This window comes from Spermophilus citellus, assembly GCF_964194105.1.
Source record: "Spermophilus citellus genome assembly, chromosome: 12".
Classification (NCBI taxonomy): Eukaryota; Metazoa; Chordata; class Mammalia; order Rodentia; family Sciuridae; genus Spermophilus; species Spermophilus citellus.
Window position 1 is genome coordinate 39,598,774 of NC_138198.1, and position 20,816 is coordinate 39,619,589.

Genomic DNA, 20,816 nt, shown 5'->3' on the forward strand with positions numbered 1-20,816 from the left:
TAAATCATTTTCAATTTAAAACGAGGAGCCCTCGCCCCCTCTTCCCGTGCCGGGGCGGCTGGGTTGAGTCACCGTCTCAGGGTTTTGAAAGCAGCTTGTGGGCTGTTCTGGAAGCTGGAGAGTCACGTGCAGGTGGCCGGGACAGTGGCCCGGGGTGAGGCTGCTCCGGCTCCCACGGCCTCAGCGGATCCGGAGGCCCTGGGACGAGGCCTCAGGTTGTGCCCAGGTGCATCAAGGTTGCGGGCTCCCCACGTGACCGGGCGAGGGACAGGTGTCAGCCTCATGCCCATGGCTGTCTGTGGCCTGGAGGGGACTTGGCTGCCACCACCCCACTCTGGGGGGGGACGTGCCTCTGCCCTCAAGGGTGAGGGCTGCCTGGAACAGCACAGCAGCCTCCACAGGGGGGCTGTGCCCCAGGCCCCCGGCCCCCTCTGCAAGGCCAGCCTCGGGGTGGGGAGGGCACGGCTCGGGGGCTGGAACAGAGCTCCAGACGGGCTGTCCAGAGAAGAGGGGGCCGGCTCCCAGACCCGCCCGGTGCCAGCCCTGGCCAGGGGGTGGGGAGATGCCCTCACCTCCTTACCCGCCAGCCTGGCCACTAACTCCTGAGTCCATCACGGATGAGCACTGAGCAGCCCTTTCTTTGTGCTGGGTGCTGTGCTGAGTAGTTGGTACATTAGCTCATTAAAACTTCCCAACAGCCCTTAAGGGCAGGTGCTGTAACGACCTGTTTCTAGGTGAAGAAACCAAGGCCCAGGGGGAGAGGGCACAGGCCAGGTTCCAGAGCCGCGGAGCCTCAGGGCTGGGTTAGGGCTGAGGCATCCTCGCTCTGCAGTCGGTTTTCCACATCTCCTGAGACGCACAGCAGGCACCTGCCGGCCACGGGGCACCGTGCCCACTCTGGGTGTCTGACCTGGATGAGACGGACTTGTTCTTGGCTGCAGGAGGCTCACGGGCCGAGAGCTGAGGGCACATTACCAGGTCATTCAGGTGGCCATGCAGATGTGGCCAGGAGAGGCTGACCCCACCTTGAATCCGGAGGCTGGGGTCGGGCTTGCTAGACTTTGCAAACACAAACGCAGTTCCCCGAGGCCACGGGGACGTTCAGGGCACCACGGAACACGCCTCCACGCGTCCACGCGTCGGCTGGTCAGTGCGCGGTGCACCTCAGTCAGTGAGCCCCTGCAGTCAGGTGCGGCTGCGCGTCCTGCGCTCTGGCTGGAGGGAGGGCCTTCCTGAGGGGGGCATGTTCCAGACTGAGAGGAGCGAGGGAGGGCAGAGGCCTGAGTGGGGGCGGGGAGGGAGGGCCTGCAGCTGGGAGCCTGAGGGCTGGAGTGGGGTGTCCTGGGGTCAGGTCCCCAGGGCTTTGTGGCCGAGGCAGGGAGCCCGGGTCTTGTCCCCATGGCAGGACTCCACTGGGCGTCTCAAGCTCAGGAGGAAGCGGCCTCCCCCTGGATGGGGTGTGGCAGGCCAAGGAGACCTGCAGAGTGACCCCGCCCCCGTGACCCTGCCCCATGACCCTGCCTCTCCTCCTGTGGGGGTCCACAGCCTGCTCCTCCCTCCTCGAGCCTCAGACTTGAGTGGCTTGGAGCAGATGGTCACCCCCTGAACACTGTGGGCAGCAGCAACCACAGCTGCCATCCTCGTGCCCTCCCTGGGGGACAGCTCCCCTCCCCTGGCTGTCCCCAGCTGGAGGTGGTCCATGTCGCCTTTACACCCCAGACCCACCACCACACCTGGGCACGGAACTGTGTGTCACCTGGAGCCCACTGGGGCCCTGGGAGAGAGCAGAACAGAGTCCCAAGCAGCACTTCCAGATCTGCAGGGGCCCGGGCTCGGGGGCACCTGGTCAGGCTCCGTGGAAGGACACGGGGTGCTGGACCGGCAGGCTTTCAAGGGGCTGTCGTGGTCAGCTGCAGCCAGCTTTCCAGCTGGGGCCTGCCCTGCCCTCTCCGCGGGCTGAGGGATGGTGCCAGGCGCTCGCGGCTCTCGGAGCAGCTGTGGCAGCCGTCACGATCGGGTGCTGCACACGGTTCCTCGGCTCCCTGGGCTCCAGAGTCCACCAGCAACGTTCCAGCCAGCACTGCCCACTGGGGGACATGTGAGAATAAACAGACTTGTCCCTGCTTGCTGGCCTGGCCCCATTGTGGTCAGTGGAGGTAGACGGGCAGACTGTCACTTTACTGAACTTGGATCTCGGGTCTGTGTGTTTCACTTCTCCTCTCTTTGAAAATGTACCCAAATCAGGACTGTCTTCATTTAAACCAAGTACACCAACTCGGATAGCTCTAGACAGGAACTTCTTTTGGCAAACATCAATAGAGTGTTCAAGGAGGTGTTCTCGCTTCAGGCATAGCTGCATCCAGAAGCCCACATGACATTTTCAGGACCTGCTTTCTCTCCATCCATGTGTTGGTTCCGTTCTTGGAGGAGGGCAGTGGTGATGGGCAGGTGCATGCCTCCCGTGGTGTCCAAGGTGGTCCTTGGTGGCTCTGGGCTGCCGCTTGTCACCTTAGTGGCAACAGTTCAGTCAGAGCTTCTCTTTCCAGTAGTTGCACCAGGGGCCCTGGTTCTGGCCAGGGTGTCCACTGGCCCAGCCTAGCCACATGGCCGCTGTTGCCAGGACAGGCAGCTCTGACCGGCTAGGCCTGGTCACATGCTCACCTCTCATGCCTGGAGGAGGTGGGCCAGTCTGGGCAGAAGGTGGAGCTGGTTTGGGAGCCACAGGCCTCTCTCAGTTCCTCCTTCTTTCCTGTTTTCACTCATCAAACACCGTGATGCCTGCTCTCTGCCCGGCTCATGGGTCTCCACTGCTGCTCAGCAGGGGCCACAGCAGGTGTAGGCCTGCCCCTGGGGGGCTCGTGGCCTCCAGGCCTGGGGGAGATGGACGGTGCACGGCTGAGATATCAGCCTGTGGTCCAGGCCCGCAGCCTCCATCTGCCCGCTTCTTCCCCGGCCTCCCCAGGCCTCGCGTCTGCCCAGCCACTTCCTCCGGACTCTGCCTCTCAGAAAGTGCCAAGTTAGCCATCAGAATCTGCCCGCCCACTGCCCTGCCCACTGCCCCGCCCTGCCCCGCATCGGTTCACTGGGAGATGATGAATTTCCTGAAGTAACACTGGTGGCGCTGACACGCAGGATGACGCACCCCAGCCCTTTTTGCTTTTTTTTTTTTTGGTACCAGGGATTGAAATTGGTGGCACTCGGCCACTGAGCCACGTCCCCAGCCCTGTTTTGTGTTTTATTAGAGACAGGGTCTCACTGAGTTGCTCAGGGCCTCGCTAAATTGCTGAGGCTGGCTTTGAACTCGTGATCCTCCTGCCCCAGCCTCCTGAGCTGCTGGGATGACAGGCGCAGGCCACTGCCCCCGGCCCATTTTTTGCTTTTTTGAGTCTTGCTGAGTGGCCAAGGCTGACCTTCAACTCGGGATTCTCCTGCCTTGAGGCTCATTTGAGGCCAATGGAAGGACACAGGGATGGTCAGCTTGGGCACTGCAGGTGCCGGCCCTCTTCCTGCCCGTGTTATTGCAGGGCTTGGGGGCTGTGCAGACTGGGCGAGGCGGTGGAGGCCAGGCGAGGTGGTGGCTCTGTGGCTCGGTGGGTCTCTGTACCGCTGTGAGGGTGTGACAGAGCCTTTGGCCTCAGGTCATCGACAGTCCCTGGGTGTGCGCTGCGTGCCCGTGTCTGTGCCTGTGCATGACGGTGGTGTTGTCTGTGTGGTGTCTCACTGACGACCTGTTTGTCCATTTGTGGCTGTGCTTGTGGAGTGTTCAGGGGGTCACAGGCGCTCCCTGTGGCCGGGGACCCCCTGCTCATTTTACGTGTGTTGTGCAGTCCTGCAGCGGCCGAGGGCCGGGCTCTGCTTTGTCCTCTTATGGGACACCGTGCCATGGAGGGGGAGCTGCTTTTCCTAGGGGGTGTGCGGGGGGTTCACAGTGCCCTGCCACAGTGCCCAGTCTGGGTTTGTGGCCTGCCCACGTCCCCTGGGTGTTGGCCTCGGCTCCCGTCCCTACCTCACGCTGGGGGCTGGAGCTGGAGCTGGCATGGGGGTCAGGGCAGCTGCGTCCTGGTTCTGCTGTGTCCGGAGCTTGGAGACCCCAGGGCCAGAGGCCTGCCCTTGGCTTTCCCGTATGTCCCCGGGTCCACGTGAGGCTATCGTGGAGGGAGGGAGAGCAGCATGGTCGACCTGAGAGCCTGGGGGTGCCCGTGGCCATGTCACCCAGGATGCCTCTGTGCGGGTGCTGTGCGGGGCTCTGCGTGTCGGTTTCGAAGCCCACCCTCCTGCTTGGTGTCCTGGTGCCCGGTCCTCCCCGGGGAGGATGCCTGGGGCCTGTCTGGAACCTGGACGGGCTGTAGACGCCTCCTCCTCCCTGAGCGTCTTGAGGTCTCTCACCCACCCCAGCCCCGGGCTCTGCCTCAGGACATCCTGCTTTGGGGCCTGGCAGGTCCCAGAGCCTTGGGGACTGGAGAGTTCAGTGGAGGGCTTCCTGCTTACAGAGGCCTCTGCCCCTCCCAGTTCTGGAAACCAGACGCAGGGGCACAGACCTGGTGACCAGGGGCCCTCTGTGCTGGACAGAATCCAGGGGGGCCCGGGGGCGTCTGGAGATCACCGAGCTCCCCCAGAGTGATGCCTCCCTGCCCTGGTCAGTGCCCCTTCCTGTTGGGGAGACTGAGGCGCAGGGCCAGGTGGCCTGCCCGAGTTCACCCCCAGGGCCAGGCCCGCGCTCTGTCTGTTCCCGACCCCGGGGCTGAGCCTTCCGGAGGGACTGCTGGGTGCAGGACTGGGGCCGGTGGGAGCCGCATCCCCTGGGGTCCCGCGTGGCTCTCGTCCCCGCAGTGCTGACCTGTAGGCTCCTGGCCAACCCGGGCGCCTCCCTCCTGGCCTGTGCCCTCAGGCCATGTCCTTGCCTTGCAGAAGGACAAGTTCTGCGTCTATGAGGAGTACTGCAGCAACCACGAGAAGGCCCTGCAGCTGCTGGTGGAGCTCAACAAGGCCCCCGCCGCCTGCGCCTTCCTCCTGGTGAGTGTGCCCCGTGCTGTCCCCGGCGCCGTCCCCGGTCCCCGGAGGGGCTCCTGGGTGGGGCGGGCATGGGAGGCTCTTCTCATGGCCAGTGGGAGGCCTTGTCCATCCCAGAGGTTGCATCGAGACCTGGCTCATGCCCAGTGGCCATGAATACTGAGGTGCCGTAAACAGCATGGAAGGGGAGAGCCTGACCACGTTCCAATAAAACTTCATTTGCAAAATCAGGCCGCAGGCGGTCAGCTCTGCCAGTTCCCAATAAAAACGGCGGCAGTCATAGTTAATAATGGTAATGATGTCGTAGAATAATATTACTAGTATCTTTGGTATCATTAGGGTTATTTGCTTATAATTGAAAGAAAATTTAAATAAAATTGGCTAAGCAAAGTGACAAGAAAAATAACGAGTTCACCTGTGCGGTTTTCTAAGAAGGTCAAGACCTGAGGGGCTTCAGGTACAGCTGAGCCCAGGTGCTCAGATCTCATCGCCAGGATGTGCTCAAGACACAAACTCCACTCTTCTCTGCGTTGTCTTCATGGGGACTTCTGTGACCCCACAATACTAAGGGACTTTCTAAAGTTCATACTTGAAAGGTGACTTAGCTCATCAGAGGTCCAGTCCAGGTCTTTCGCCTCTAAGTCCTCTCTCCCTTCAGTGATGCCCTCCTGTGCTGTTTATTTCATTTTATTTTTCAGTTGTCAATGGACCTTTATTTTATTCATATTTTTTGGTGCTGAGAATCGAACCCAGGGCCTCACACCTGCCAGGCAAGCGCTCTGCCCCTGAGCCCCACCCAGCCCCCGAGCTGGTTTTGATCAGCTGCAGCGAGTTCAGACCTGGAGCGTTGTGGGGACTGTGCACCGGGCCCCCAGGGAGCGGGCCGCGTCATCACAGAGTCCCCGGGTGCAGCCTCCCTAGAGCATCTCCAGGATTCTGGTTCAGAACATTCGCCCCTGGGGTGAGAGGTCTGGCCTGGCCTGGGCCCGGACAGTGTCTGGGGGGCAGGGTGGTGGCTGTTTCCTTCTGTCCCAGGCACGTGGCCTGCGCGAGCTGACGTGTCCCCCTCCTGCCCTGTGCCTGCCACAGCCCATGTGTGCACTTGGGTTCATAAAACACTCGGTGCTGACTGCAGAGCTGGGCCCTCCCTGCAGCACAGGACGCAGGGGCCACCTTTCTGCCCCACCTGTCCACTTGGGGCAGCACCGCCTTGCCCCGCCCCACTGCCCAGGCCAGGAGCTCCCGGCTCAGCCTCCTGCCCCCGAGCACTCCCCCGGCCACTTGGGGCCTGCGAGGCAGGAGGGTGCCAGGAGGCCAGGCTGAGGAAGGAGCCCCCCTCGGTCCCTGCTGTCCCTTGGTCCCTGCTCTCTCTCGGTCCCTGGTGGGCCAGATGCTCTTTCCAACGGCAGCTGGGCCAGGCCTGCGGGCAGGGGAGGACGCGTGGTGCCAGCGCCGTGCCATCTGTCTCTTCCTCGCCCGTCTCCAGCTCTTGGCCACCTGCAGAAGAGCTGTCATGTGCCTGTCGTCAGGTGTCAAAGCCTCAGGGACGACAGAATCTGGCTCTCTGCTCAGGATGTGCGGGCACCCACTGAGTGGCAGGCAGGGACGTCAGTGTCCTCTGCATTAGTTTTCTTGTCCATTAACTGGTGACAGTTTGTTCATTCATCAGCTTCTTACTGGGCACCTGTGATATGCCAGGGGTCATTCTAAGTCCTGTGACTGCCACAGTGAACAGGGCCAGGCAAGGGCCACCTACCCGGGGGTGCAGGTGATAGGTCACGGGGTACAAAGTTCTCTGGAGGGCGTGAAGCAGGCGGGGGTGGCGGGGTGTCTTGAGGGAGTTGGGACGTGCTGCTGTCTAGGTCGCTCTTTGGAGAAACTGTCTCAGCTCATGTTTAAGCAGAGATGTGGGTTAAGGAGGCGGGCAGGGTGACCTGGAGGCAGGCATTCCAGGTGGACCAGCTGCAGGTGCCAAGGACCTGAGGTGGGCGTGTGCTCGAGGAACAGCAGCAAGGCCCGGGCAGTGGAGCCAAGAGCAGGAGGAGACAGAGAGGAAAAACCAGCAACGGCAGCCACGTGGTCCTTGGAGAGCCTGAGAGTTTTGAAAACTTCGTCTTCTCTGTGTGTGTGTGTGTGTGCGCGCGCGCGTGTGTGTGTGTGTGTGTGTGTGTGTGTGTGTGTGTGTGTGTAGATGCTGATGGGCCTTTATTTTATTCACTTATCTATATTCTGGGTTAAGAGTCGAACCCAGGGCCTCACATGTTAGACAGTGCCCTGTCCCTAGCCCCAGCCCAGCCCCGAGAAACCTTTTTACTGAGCTGCTTCCAGCACGTGAGTGTCCTTGCAGGGGTGGACACCACACCTGTCTGCCACCACGGGCCACCACGGAGCCCACGGTCGGGACATTCCTTCAGCAGAAGTTCCTCAGGCTCCTCTCAGTCTGCCCTCTGGGCCCCAGGGTGACCTGGCTGTCCCTCTCAGCCAAGGTCGGTTTTTCCCTGAGGACTCTCCCGAATCGGCTTGGGCTCTGGCTGTTTCGTCAACTCCCGCCCGTGAGCTGCGGCCGCGGGATAGCATGGGGCCTTCTCGGGGCTTTTTCTCTGTGCCCTCCTCCTCCCTATAAGGACAGAGTCATGGATTCAGGGTCCCCTCAGTCCCTGTGATAGTAATCACATCTGTCAAGATCCTATTTACCAAATCAGGCCCCATCCTAAGGTTCTGGGGGGACATGGCATTTTGGGGATCACCACTCAAAACCACTGAGGGCTGCTGGAGCCGGAGGCAGTGGCTGAGAACAGGGCCGTGGGGACAGCAGTTGGGTCCCCACAGTGTGAAGGCCTGTGCTGGCTCTGGGGCCTGGAGGAGGTGGCTAGGTGGGCTGCGGGGCGGGGCCGGCCCTGCCCAGGGGGTGCACACTCCACTGTGGGTGGGTCAGGTTCAGGTGCTGTGACAGGCCAGGTGAGGCGGCCATGCCTCTGACCCCAGCAACTTAGGCGGAGGCAGGAGGGAGAGTTTGAGGCCAGCCTCAGCAACTTAGCGAGACCCTGTCTCAAAGTGCAAAAGGGGGCCGGGGGGTAGCCCAGTGACAAAGCGCCCCTGGGTCCAGTGCCAGTGCCAAAAAAAGGAAAAGAAAAGGGCTGTGGCTGTCCTGTGGCTGTCCCGTGGCTGTCCAGGCAGGGCGTCGGGCCGGCGGCCAGAGCCAGAGGTGGAGTGGAAGCCAGTCCGAGTGTGCGGTGTGCAGTGGCATTCGAGGCCGGGTCGGGTGGTGTGTGGAGGGGAGGGAGGGTTCGGGGTGGCCTCGAAGTGGCCCCCTCACCTGGACCTCTCTGGGACCTCAGGGGAGCCAGGTCATTCTGGAGAGTGGGGGTGGCACTGTGTGTGCCAGGCTCCTCTCCCTTTTAAATGAAGGGGGGCGTGCAGCTGTGGCCGGATGGTCCTGTGAGGACGCCTTGGTCCTGGACGGAGACCGGCCTTCTGCAGCCAGCCCTGGTCTGTTGGAAAGAGCCCCTGCCGGGCTCCCTGCCCCCTGCCTGGAACTGACGTCACCAGGGCAGCTGGTGGCCAGCGCTGGCTCAGAGGACAAAGGCCTGAGTGTGGACAGCGTGGGCCTGGCACCTCCCCGCCGCGGCCCGGGTCCCCGTCTGTGCTGGGGCAGACACGGTGGCGGGAGCAGAGCGGCTCAGCCACCAGGGACCTGGGTGGCAGAGCCGCCCCTCCAAGGAGGAGACACCGCGGGTGCTGCAGGGAGGTGGGGCAGCGCGGGTGCCTGGGCCCCGTGTCTGTGCCAGGCTTCCCCAGGATGATGGGGGACCCCATCCCAGGATCTGTCCTCTGCCAGTCTGTGGGGAGGTGTGGAAGACGAGGGCTGAGCCGCTCAGGGAGGAGTGCTGGCAGCCTGTCCACGTGTGTCCACTGTGCATGGCGTGAGCCTTGGGGACCCAAGACCGTCCACTGTAGACATTAATAACTCAGGCTCCCATCACCCAAAAAATGGCCTTAGGTTGGAGCCCCCTCCCCACCAGGAGAGAACAGTCCCTAGAGGGTGATGATGGCCGGGTGGAATGGTGGCCTACAGGGGGACCCAGGAGGAGGGGGTCCTGGCCTGGGAGTCCAGGTGGGGGCTGGGAAGCAGCATCGAGGTTCCAAGCCCAGGGCCCTCGTCGGCTGCCTGCTCGGTGCCACCTCTGTGGCCCGCTGGTTCTGGGGTGACTGATGGGGTGACCTGTATGACAGGCTGAACCTCCCAAACTCCAGAGCTCCGAGCTGCGACATGGGAAGAGCAAGTCTCAGTGTGCAGGGGCTCAGTGGGCAGGGCCGGAGCCCTGGGCTCCCGGGAGGCCCCGCCCTGGCCAGCAGTGCCCACGTCCCTAGCTGTGGGGAGGGGATCCTGGCGCACGCAGCCTCTGCTCTTCCTCTGCTGCCCAGGGTGCGCTTCTGGGGCTCCCCGCGTGGCCCTGTGGGGTGCACTCCTGGGGTCACCACGTGGCCCTGTGGGGTGCGCTTCTGGGGTCACCACGTGGCTGTGTGGGGTGTGCTTCTGGACCGTGTGAATCCCTGGCGGCCCAACGTCCACAGAGAGGCAAGTGTCCCTACCTTCCAGCTGGGGGCCAGCCAGGGCGCCTCTCAGTTCTTGCTCTTTGGAACGAGGCCATTTGGCCGGTCTGGGCCCCTGTCCCCTGTCCGCTGTCCCCTGCTACGTGTGTGGTGAAGTCTCCCTTCACCAGGACTCAGCTGGCTTCTCTGCAGAGGGCCAGTAGTGACGTCTCAGGTCTCCCAATGGTTTGGTCTCTTCTGCAGCCGCTGGCCTCTGCCTCCACGTTTGCAAGCGGCCAGAGGAGGCGTCAGTGGATGTGTCTACGAGACTTCCAGCCAGGGGCAGCAGGACGGGGCCCACGGTCCACCACCCGCATGTGGCCTCACCTCTCCTGGGGTCATGAATTTTCTTTCTCGGCGCTGCTTTGCGATTCCTTGGGGACGTGAGGGCACCCGGTCCTGTGCTGCCCTTGGTGAGTTAACGAGGGTCTCTGTTCCTTTGCAGAGCTGTATGCTGCTGGGAGGCCGGAAGACCACAGACATCCCCCTGGAGGGCTACCTGCTGTCTCCCATCCAGCGGATCTGCAAGTACCCGCTGCTGCTCAAGGTGAGCCGCGCCCTTCCAGCCACGGCTTCCCAGAGGGAGGAGAGGTGGCGCCCAGCCCAGGACTGGGCACAAGGGCCCTTCACCACACTCTGTTCCTGGGAAGCAGGGAATGAGGAGGCACAGGGGCTGGGTTGGCAGCCAACCACCATCCACGGCCTGCATGTCCTGCCCTGCCCAGCAACTGGTCCAGCCTGGGTCTTGCAGGCAGTGACCTGCCGTGGCTCAGAAGCTCCGGTGGCACCTGGGTATTGGTGGCGCGGGGACCAGCACGGCCCGCAGCGCTGCTTCTCCAGACACACTTGGTGGCTATGCTGCGGGGCGCGATGGGCAGCCTGCGGCCCCCAGAGCCAGCCGCTGGGCCTGGGTCGCTGGCCATGAGCGAAGCGTGGCGTCACAGTTTTAAAGGGTCATAAACAGGACAAAGAACAGAAGCCATCTGTGGCCAGCGGAGCCTGAGGGTCGACACCCGGTCCTCACAGAGACACTGGGCTGCCCTTGGGCCAGAGCCGGGCTTCGCAGGCAGAGGCCTCTGGGTGTGGTTCCAGCCCTGCCATGACCCTGTGACCTGGAGAGGCCACACCGTGGCCTGTGCCTCAGTGTCTCGTGGTCACCCAGGGTTCCGTCAACAGGGCTTCCAGGTTGTTGTGATGGTCCAGGTGGGCGCAGCCCGCGAGGTGGACCCTGCGGCGAGCCCCGTTTTGGGGATGAGGTGGGTGGGAGCGAGCCGCTGTCGCGGCCTCATGGCAGGAGCCGGGGAGGCCATGGACGGGCTCCTTTAGACCCCGCCCACCTCAGGCACAGGCCTGTTGGGGCCATTGGTGGCCAGGGTCCTGGGTGTCGGGGTGCAGAGCTCAGTTCCCTATCAGGGCCTGGGGGACAGGTGGCCCTGTGTTTCATGGCTCTGTGGCTCGTCTGCTGCTTTCCTGGCATCAAATCCTGGAACGGATGGCCTGTGGCCACCAGCTGCCACCCAGGGCCACCGAGGGGTGTTCACTGTTTGGTTCCTGCTGGCCCTCCGCCTCCAGCTGTTTATGGGGTGGGGACAGGCGTGCTGGGCATGCCTGTCCAGCAGGGCAGCAGGACAGTCCCCTGTGGCGACACGCCACACCCCCCGCCTCTCAGAACTGCGCAGTGTCCTGGTCCCTGGCACCCACAGCAGGAGGTGTGCGTCAGCAGACTGCCTCTCCTCCCTGTCACACGTCCCATGAGCCTGAGCAGCTGAGCTGGACTGCCTGTCCCCTCCCGGACACCACACCGCAGCTGTCCTGTGGGCCCTGGAGCCTGGGTGGTGTGGACGCAGGGCCGAGGAGCCGGTCGGGAGGGAGAGGAGCGAGGCGGCCTCCTCGGGAGCAGCCCTGCAGTGCCTGAGAACAGCCGGAACCTTCTATGGAGGCCCCTTGGCCAGCCCAGGAGGTGCCAGCATTCCCAGGCCCCGAGGGTTCCCATCAGCGTTTCTAGGAAGTGACTCAGGCCTGGTGACACCTCTGGCGCACAGATGGCCCTGGGTACTGGCCGGCACCAAGCCCCTTGTTCCCCAAAGGCACTGGCTCTTGCTGGGCTCCTGCTGTGCAGGGGTGGTAGGCACAGCCCCGGAGTCACCGTCACAGACAGGACAGGGCGCCCTGCTCGCAGCCTCCAGTGCTGGGCCTGGTGTAGCAGGAGCGAGTGGGTGGCCACGGGCTCAGCCTGTGAGGGGGCGCTGCTGCCTCTGCCCTGCTGTGCCCCCCGTGCCGTGCCCCACCCCCGTGCTGTGCCCCCCGTGCTGTGCCCCTCGCCTCCCCGACCTCTCCTAGGTGGCCTTGTCTTCCCACTCAGGGTGTGTCACTGTCCCCAGAAGGAGCTTAGAACATTCCCATCACCCAGAAAACCCCAGGCCTGTGGGCGGCCGCTCCCCGTTCCCCCTTCTTGGTGGACAGTGACCTCCTCCTGCTCCGCTGTGAAGGGAGCTGCTCTGGGTGCTCTGGGTGGCACCGCACTGTCTGTCCCCCGCGGCTGGCTGCCTCAACCTGTACGGCACGGTCCAGGCCCGTCGTGCCATGACGTGGGCGCACACCCTGTCCACACACGGCTGAGTCGCCGCCAGGGTCCTTGTGCTTCCTGGCTGTAGGAGCGGGGACGTCGCACGCGCGATGTGGGTGCCTCAGTCTCAGTGCTGCTGACTGCAGCCCACGCCTCTGCCCGTGCCCCGTGCCCCGGCTCTTCCTCCTGCCCATCACTTTCTCCCCTTAGGGGATTGACGGCCTCTCCTGCTAAATTTGAGTTTCCTCACTGTCCAACCTGCAAGGCCGGGCTCCTCTTGGTGGCGTCTGCCCCGCCCTCCCTTGCTCTGCTCACCCACACCTGCCTCCTGCAAGTTCTCTGAGCACAGCAGCAGCTGTCTGCCCCAGGCCCTTTGCACTTGCTGTTTCCCAGCTCCCTAGTCTTCCTCAGGCCACTGCTGCTCAGATGTCCCCACCTCAGGGACGCCTTCCTTGTCCACTGAGCTGCAGATGAGTGCTCGGCACCTCGCCTGCTCCACTTGGCTTCTGTCCTGGGACCCTCGGTGCCTGGGTGGGTGTTCTTGTCCCTCTTGGGGTGTCGGTTCCTGAGGGAGGTTGGGCAGCCCCCTCCCCAGTGCCTGGAACAGTGCTTGGCGCCCAGGAGAGGCCCGGCAGCTCACGGAGCGAGTGTGGAAATGCCACCCAGGGTTGCCGGCTGCTTCCACGTCAGGAACTGGACTGCCGTGTGGACGTGCCTGAGGCCAGCCAGCCCGAGTGGCCGCTCGTCAGCAGGGCTGCGCAGGGCACACGGGGGGCGGGGCAGCTTGTGCTGGGCTTGCGCTGGGAGGCTGGTCCCTGCCCAGTCCCTGGTGTGTCCGCATCTCCTGTACCTGGTGCTGAGCTGACGTTGGCTGTCCTCGGTCCCCCCGGCTGCAGGATGTGGCCTAGACCGGGTCGGCACCCTTGGGGTGCAGTGGGAAGGGACGGCCTCAGTTCTCGGTGTGCACACATCACGGTGCTCTGCAGGACTGTGGGGGACACGAGGGACCTTGTGCAGGGGAGGGACAGGCAGAGGGGGGCCAGCCGGGCTGAGCCGCGAGGGAGGATGCGCTTGCTGATCTCTGTCCCCCTGGCCGCTCCTGGGAGAGCTACAGCACCCGGGCCTCTCAGCAGCCAGCCTCCGGGACAATGGCGACGTCCGGTCGTGACGGCCACGTGGACGCCATGGTCTCGTGGGATGGTGGTGCCCTGGGAGCTCACCGGTGTCCTTTAGTGGCTCCTGCCGTCTGTGGAGCAGCTGTTCCGTGCCAGGCGCTGTCCTGGGTCCTGGAAGTGCAGGACAGCCCGAGCCTGCTGTGGGGCCTGACCCTCCGGGGGTGGACAGCAGCGGGCGGAGCCAGGGTGACCTTGGGCGTGCAGTGTGGCCACTGTGCTTGGGCTGCACCCTGCAGGTCAGGGCTCCGAGTGCCCGGGAAGCGTCCTCTGGGCAGAAGGGCCAGCCGAGTGCCGCCCTGGGCAGGATGCGCCTGGGTGTAGGGCAGGGACCTTCCTGGGGGGTGGACAGGGAGGGAGTGGCTCTGTCATGGGCGGTTGCACAGAGCCTGGGGCCACTCTGGGTCTTTGTCCCCCAGGGCGTGGGAATCCTAGGGAGGTGTTGCGACCTGCCTGGGGACCTGAGCTGGCTGCCTGGGGGACTGGAGGGTGGGTGCTGGGGACAGGCTGCGGCACCTGAGGAGGTCACTTCCTGTGCCCTGCCTGTCCCGCCGGGTGTCTCTGAACTGCCTTGTGGAGTGCGTGCTCTGGTCTGGCTCGAGGTCCTCTCTGGACTTTCCCTCTGACACCGACGCTGGGAAGCCCACCGCCTCCTGCAGGCCCGTGTCGTTGTGTCCAGCTGAGGGGGCAGGACTGGAGGTCTCTTCTGCGGCCTTGTGCCCTGGTTCCTGTCCTCCTGACCAGTGCCCGGCCTCCACCCGGCCTCTGGGCTGCCTCTGCGACGTGCTGATGTCCTCAGTGCCTGAGCTGTGGGCGGCCACGGAGAGCAAGTGACTCACTGCCAGGTACTGAGGGTGACGGCCCCGTCCCAGGGTCGTCTGCCTGGTCCCTGCAGCTGCGTGGCTTCTCTGGACTCGGGTTTTCCCGCCGTGACCGTCTGTGCTCTGACCACTGCGAGTCCAGACCTTGCAGGCTCCGACAGTGAGCCCCGGCTGGCGTGCCGTGCGGGGGCTCGTCCCCACCCTCGTGGCCCTGAGGGCCTCTTCCTTGCCCCCCACTTTGGCCCCGTCTGGTCCTGGCTGAGCGACTCGTTCCTGTTTCTCCCACTGAACCGGATCTCAGTCACCCCAGCCACCGTCCCCCGTGCAGTGTCCCCGATTCCTCCTGAGACCTGGCTCCACCGGCGGGGACGGGAGCAGGCCATGACTGTGACGGAGTGTCCCGGGGCTCCCTGGGCAGCTGGAGCAGAGCCCTGAGCGCTGCAGCTGGGGTCCCTGGAGCTTCAGGCCAGGGCCACACCTGCCCCTGCCGGCAGTGACCAGGTGTGGAGGGCGAGGGCCGTGGCCGCCCGAGGGCAGCGTCCCCTTGGCACCACCAGCTGAGGGGCAGGTAGAGGCCGCCCAGGGCCACCAGGGCCTGAGCTCGGTGGAGAGCTGGGGCACCTGGAGCTGCTGCCCGTGGCACGTAACACTGCCCAGCAGGGGCCTGCTCCAGCCCGGGCCTCTCCTGCCTCCTGCTCTCCCAGTGGGAGGAGGTGTCCTTAGGACTCACAGGTGGCTTCTCCTCTGTCCCCCTGGCCACCAGCCCCCAAGGCTGCAGCGTCTTGGACCCGCGGCCCAGGCCACAGGAGTCACATCAGAAACACGTGCGTGTCCCCTGCCCAGGAGCCAGTCAGCTTCGGGGCCGGCCGCTGCGGTTCTGGGTCTTCCTGGCCCCAACGGCTCTTGCTTCTTTTCCGTTTTTCATTTTTCTTAAGCGGTGTGTGGAGGGGTACCAGTGCCTCAGCATCTGTGCCCTGCTGTCCTGGGGATGGCAGGAGGGGACCCAGACTGTGAGTCCTGGAGAGTGTCAGCCTTCCTGAGCTTGGAGGGTGGACCCTGGGCAGAGCAGGGGGTTAGGGACCAGAGGCAGCCGGGCCTCCCGGAGATGGCCTTGGCGTCCCCAGGTGTTACTCCAAATGGTCCAGACCCCGGGTGACACCCCTCTCTGTGGAGGGGACAGTGTGTCTTTCCCACCCGAGTCCCCTTTTGGGCCCCCACCAGCCTCAAGTCACAGGGAATAGTGGCCATTGTCACATCTTCCAGGGACAAACCCAGCTTCGTTTTCATGGGTCTGTCCTGTGCTTCTGCTGACAGCGGCTGAGAACTTAATTGTTTTATGACCTTGAAAAATATAGACTTTGAAAACCAAATGTCAACTTGCTGATTCAAACAGGAGAGGAAATGCTGGGCCCAGTGGTGCAGGCCTGTGATCCCCGAGACTCGGAGGCTGAGGCAGGAGGATGCCAAGTTTGAGGCCAGCCTCAGCAGCTGAGTGAGGCCCTGTCTCAAAGCAAAGGGGACGTGGTTCAGTGATAGAGCCGCCCTGGTTCAGCACTGGGGGCGAAATGGAGGAAAAAATAAAAAAACAGAATGAAGCATACAGAGTGGCAGGGAGGGAAGACCCGGGCAGCCTGCGGCCAGCCAGCTGCTCCCGCGGCTCTTGAGGCTGCCAGGCCAGCTTTCGGCCTCCCTGGGCTGTTTCCTTGGACGGCCTTTTCAGGTGGCCTCCTGAGTCCCCAGGACAAGAGCCGGCTTCGGCCTCACCAGGACCCCGCCTGCAGGAGGCCTGGGCAGGAGCAGCAGGGACACCGCCCCCCAGCCCCTGGCTGGTCACGCTTCCTCTGGGCCCTTTGGTTCCCCTGCCCCTGGGCCTGGCTCAGCAGGTGGCCGAGCTCCCAGGGCCGGCTTGGCTGCCCGTCCGCCAGGACAGTTTGTCCTGGAGCTGGAGCCCCTGTCCCGATGGCCCTGTGGCCTTGACGCGGTGGGAGACATAAGCCCACGAGTTTGAGACCAACCTGGGCAACACAGTGAGCCGCTGTCCCCAAAATCACGTAAATAATCAATAAAAGAACTTGGAAGCCGCTGCCCTTTCGGTCCCCCAGCAGGGTCAGAGGCCTGTTTCCTGCCCTGTCACTGTTCTTCTCCTGGTTGTGTCTGTTCTAGTGGGTGTGAAAGGGGATCTCATGTGGCTTCGTTTTGCATTTCTCCAGGGATGAGTGACCCTGGGCTCCTTTTCATCTGCTCGGTGTCCGTTTGCACGTCTACTGTGGAGAAAAGCTTGTTCAAACCTGTTGCCCGTTTTTAAGTAGCATTATTTGTGTTTTTTTGTTCAATAGCAAATGCTCTTTACATATGCTAGACACCAGTCCGTCTCAGGTTCGTAATGTGCATCATTCTCTTGCCCCCTAGAGGTTGTCTTCCCGCATTCTTGACAATACCCTTGGAAACACTCAAGTCTTTAATTTTGATGAAGTCTAGGGTGACACTTTTTTAGTTGTATTTGACATCCTGTCTGAGGACACTTTGCCTAACCTGAGGTCACAAACATCTACTCCTGCGTTTTCCTAACAGACTCTACTTCCAGCTCCTGTGCTGAGGCTTGGGCTGCGTTTGAGTAGGCTGTTGGGTGACCTGCTGGCCCTGGTGTCTAGTGGTCCTGGCAGTGTTTGTTGGAAGACGGTTCTCTCTAACCGACTCCACACGTAAGGTCTTGTGAGGTCTTGTTCTGGATCCCAGTTCTCCAGGCCTGTCCATCTACGGCACCGTGTGCCTCTTACGAGCTTGAAAAGGGAGGACTGTGGGGGAGGAAGTGGCACGTGCAAAGCCGAGGCACGGATATGCTCCCCTGCGAATGGAGGCCACACAGCCGGCGTCCCCCACAGCTCTGGCCAGCCTCGGGCCTGGCCACATCTTGCTTGGTTTCTCCCCCAGCCCAGTGCTGACCGGGGCAGGAGCAGAGGCGGGGGCAGCCAGACAAAAAGGGGAAGTGGCGTTTTTCTCATTTTTACTAACAGCCAGTGTTGGCCCCTGGAGGGGGCCCGTCGGCGGAGGGTCACTGCAGCGTCCCCTTCTGGGGTCTGGGATGGGTGTGGTGGCAGTGGCTGCCACCGTCCTGCAGCCCACCCCCACTCACCCGGAGCTGGCCGGCCTCTTGGGCCTCAGGTCCAGACGCTCAGAGCTGCTCATCTGCAGACGTGTGACGGGGTGGCTTTGGGGACGTGGACAGGTGACAGGTGATGACCACCAGGTCCTGGCCTTCTGGTGTGCCTGATCGTGGACGTACCTGCAGCGGGCTATGGGCTCCACAGGGCCTTGGGCAGAGGGGCTCCCTCCCAAGCCAACTCTGTCTCTTGCTGGACACCTGCCGTGGCTGCCAACCGTCTCCTGCCCTCTGTGCACTCTGCACCTGTGTTCTCTCAGCCAGCAGAGGGTCCCTGAAGGGGACAGGTGGATGGTGTGGCCTCATTCACACCCCTGTCGCCCTGTCACCTCCCATGCTCCTGGACAGAACTGGGTGCCCCTGGCCTCCGAGGCTCATCCGACTTCATCATCCACCTTCCTCCTTCCCTGCGCTGCGGCCCCGTGGCCTCCGCTTCAAGTCCTCCCCTTCCGAGCGCTTTCCCGCAGAGTCCAGCTCCGCTGCCAGGCCTGTCCTCAGAGGCCCTGCGCCCCGACACATCCCTTCTCTGCGCCCCTGCTCCCCGACACGTCCCTCCTCTGCGCCCCCCCAAGTCCCTCCCCCCATGCACTCCCACACGTCCCTCCCCCTTGTACCCCCGGCACGCTCCTCCCCCCCTCCCCTGTACCCCCGGCACGTCCCTCCCCTTCTCCCCTGCACCCTGCACCCCTGCATGTCCCTCCCCCCCGTACCCCCGGCACATCCCTCCCCCCCCGCGTTCTGCAGCCCCCCCCACTCTCACCAACCACATAAATGATTCATTACTCATGTCAATAGGTGCTAGTCGCCCTCCGTGCTGTGAGGCAGGCGTTGATTTGAGAGGAAGGCATTTCTAGGAAACGTTTAAAAGGTCATAAACAGCACAGGGACTCAAAATGCCGCCAGACTGGTTGGACTCATGATCTGCTGTGTGACCTTGGACAGCTGACCCCACCTGGCGGGGTCGACGTGAGGGTCGGCTGGGGGCAGGAGTTTGTGTGCTCCCCTGTGGGTACCTCTGCCTCCCCTCCCGCGGACACAGCCCTGGGCCTGGGCAGGAGCTCAGTGGACCCCGGGGTCCTGGGCACAGGCGTCTGGGCCTGGGGAAGGGGCCGGTCCTCAGGGAAGCAGGGCTCATTTCTGGGCGGCCCAGGGGCGGCAAGTGGCCGGGGCTTTGCAGTGAGTGTTCTGCAGGAGCCCTGCGGGGTGACAGGGGCTCATGGTGCAGGTCTCCTCACAGACACCAGGAGAGCTGCATGTGTTGAGCACTTGCTGTATGCGTACGGTGCTTTCCGTAGTGTCTGGTTCGCCTCTGCCGATGTCCCAGTCCCAGTCCACACCCCCTGTCTTTCTCCTCGGAGGCCCTGTCCTCTCGCTGGGCCTGCGCTCTGTGGATGCTCGGGGAGGTCACAGCAGGACCTGCCTCGAGCCCCGAGCGAAGCCTTCGCCACCGTCATCACCAGCGTCCTTGTTGCTGGTGTGCGATGGGGAAGCTGAGGCTCAGGAGGGCCGTGGCTGGCCCCAGCTCCCAGGGGCTCCCCCAGGAGCAGGGCAGACCTGACCTGAGAGAGCTGGTCTGCAGGGATGGCGCCTGGCCTTCCAGAGACAGAGGGGGGCGGCGGACAGGCTGGGCACGTGTCTGGGCACTTGCTGAAGGGAACTTCCTGTGCTGGTGCTGTCCAGAGGTGGGCGGGCGGGCTGGCCCGGAGGAGGGTCCTGAAGCTCTTGCCCCGTATCTGAGGCCTGGCACGTCCCTGCCCCTGAGTCCCCCACCATGCCCAGCAGTGCCCGCCTGTGATCAAGGCTGGCCTAGCGTCCCGCGCGTCCCAGCCTGTGCCTGAGGTGGGGGCTGAGCTGACAGAAGGGGCGGGTGGCTGGGGTGAGCCTCACACGCCCATCTTGAGTCCCCTAGGCCAGGGGTGTCTTGCGGTGCTGGGGATGGAACCCAGGGCCTCGTGCATGCTGGGCAAACCCTGTGCCACTGAGCTGCATCCCCAGCCCCAAGACATGTTTTATGCCCATTTCACTAAGAAAACTGGGGCTGGGGCAGGATCCGTGGCCACCTCCGTGACCTGCCCTTCTCCTGTCTCTGCGTCTGTCTTTCCTCCTCCAGAGGCACTGGCTCCTCGCTGTGCTTGTTTTATACCACTCGTGCCCCTGCCCCAGGTCCCTTGCACGTGCTGGTCCCTCTGCCCTGACACTCCTCCCTCATATTATTACAGGTCCCCCTCACTTCAGCCCGTGGCTGCTCGGATGTGAGCTCCTTGAGGGTCTCCCCGACCTCCCTGTTTGAAGTCACCTGCCCCAAACCCTGGTCTGCTTGGTCTTATGTGTGTCCCTGCTTGGAGCTGGTTCTGTCCGTGACTCTGCTCCACTAGGACGTGCTGTCCACCAGGCGAGGAGGTTCATCTCCAGACCCTAGCTCTCTGCCTGCCATCGAGGAGGTGCTTGGGTGGCCTTTATAGGAGTGCACGAGTGACGTTCCCAGCCCAGGTCACACCCGCCCTGCTAGGCCCCCACTGACGTCTCCCTCCTGCCTCTGCCCTGCCCAGGAGCTGGCCAAGAGGACCCCAGGCAAGCACCCCGACCACCCGGCGGTGCAGAGCGCCCTGCAGGCCATGAAGACCATTTGCTCCAACATCAACGAGACCAAGCGGCAGATGAAGAAGCTGGAAGCCCTGGAGCAGCTGCAGTCCCACATCGAGGGCTGGGAGGTGCGTGCGGTGGCGGGGTCCTGCCTGGAGGGGCCGGGTGGGCACAGCTGCAGGGTGAACTGGAGCCCGGGCAGGCTGGGCCCCGTGTTCTGCTTCTCTTATATAATGTTTATAAGAAAACTGCTTAGCTTTTCCCCAATTAAATCCAAGTAATTCAAATCAGAAGTTTCTCTTGAAAAACTGGTGACGCTGGGTGTGTGTCTCATGGCAGCAGCTGCTGAGCCTCTGATCCTTCGCAGCCCCCAGCTCCCCACTTACCTGTGGGCCTGGAGCCAGGGTCCACTGCAGGACAGAGCTCTGGCTGGCCACTTCCTGCTGGCGACTCCAGAGCCTCGTCTTCAGCTGCCGTGTGGCGGTGCTCGGTGGTGCTGTCCCGCGGTTCCCAGGACCTCCACCCGGCCTTCCTCGCGTGATGGGAAGTTCCCGGAGGCTGTGGGGGACTGGGGGTGCTGGTCAGCCCAGTCGAGTGGGGGTCAGGCGCGGGTCAGGCTCTGGGCGAGGCCTTCTGGCTCTGCAGGCCCTGGGGTCCCCGGCCGGTGGCTCTTGCTGTGTGAGGGCCCTAGTGTTCCTTCCTGCGCTGGGGCAGCCGGGCGCTACGGCATGGCGAGGGTCGGCCGTGTTCGGGGCAGCGGGTTCCGCCCTGGCACCTGCATGGCCCTGCCCTCCTGCGGGTCTTCTGCCGGGGAGGGTGGAGGACAGAGCCCCTTTCCCAGACTCCCTTGCAGCTTGGGTTTGGGGTGTGGTTTGGGGTTCGGCTGAGATCTGACCCAGCTGCTTGAGCTC

General features: G+C 63.4%; 1 protein-coding gene across 1 annotated transcript in view; it reads left to right on the forward strand.

The window, feature by feature from the left end:
- LOC308631613 (phosphatidylinositol 3,4,5-trisphosphate-dependent Rac exchanger 1 protein-like) overlaps nt 1–20,816 on the forward strand; it is a gene marked incomplete at its 5' end in the record, with an annotated part of 82,913 nt that overhangs the window by 13,519 nt on the left and 48,578 nt on the right. The window contains 3 exons of the mRNA XM_081262997.1: nt 4,909–5,013; nt 10,049–10,150; nt 19,872–20,033. Of these exons, the coding sequence (XP_081119123.1) occupies nt 4,909–5,013; nt 10,049–10,150; nt 19,872–20,033 (369 nt within the window). The remainder of the gene's footprint in view (nt 1–4,908; nt 5,014–10,048; nt 10,151–19,871; nt 20,034–20,816) is intronic.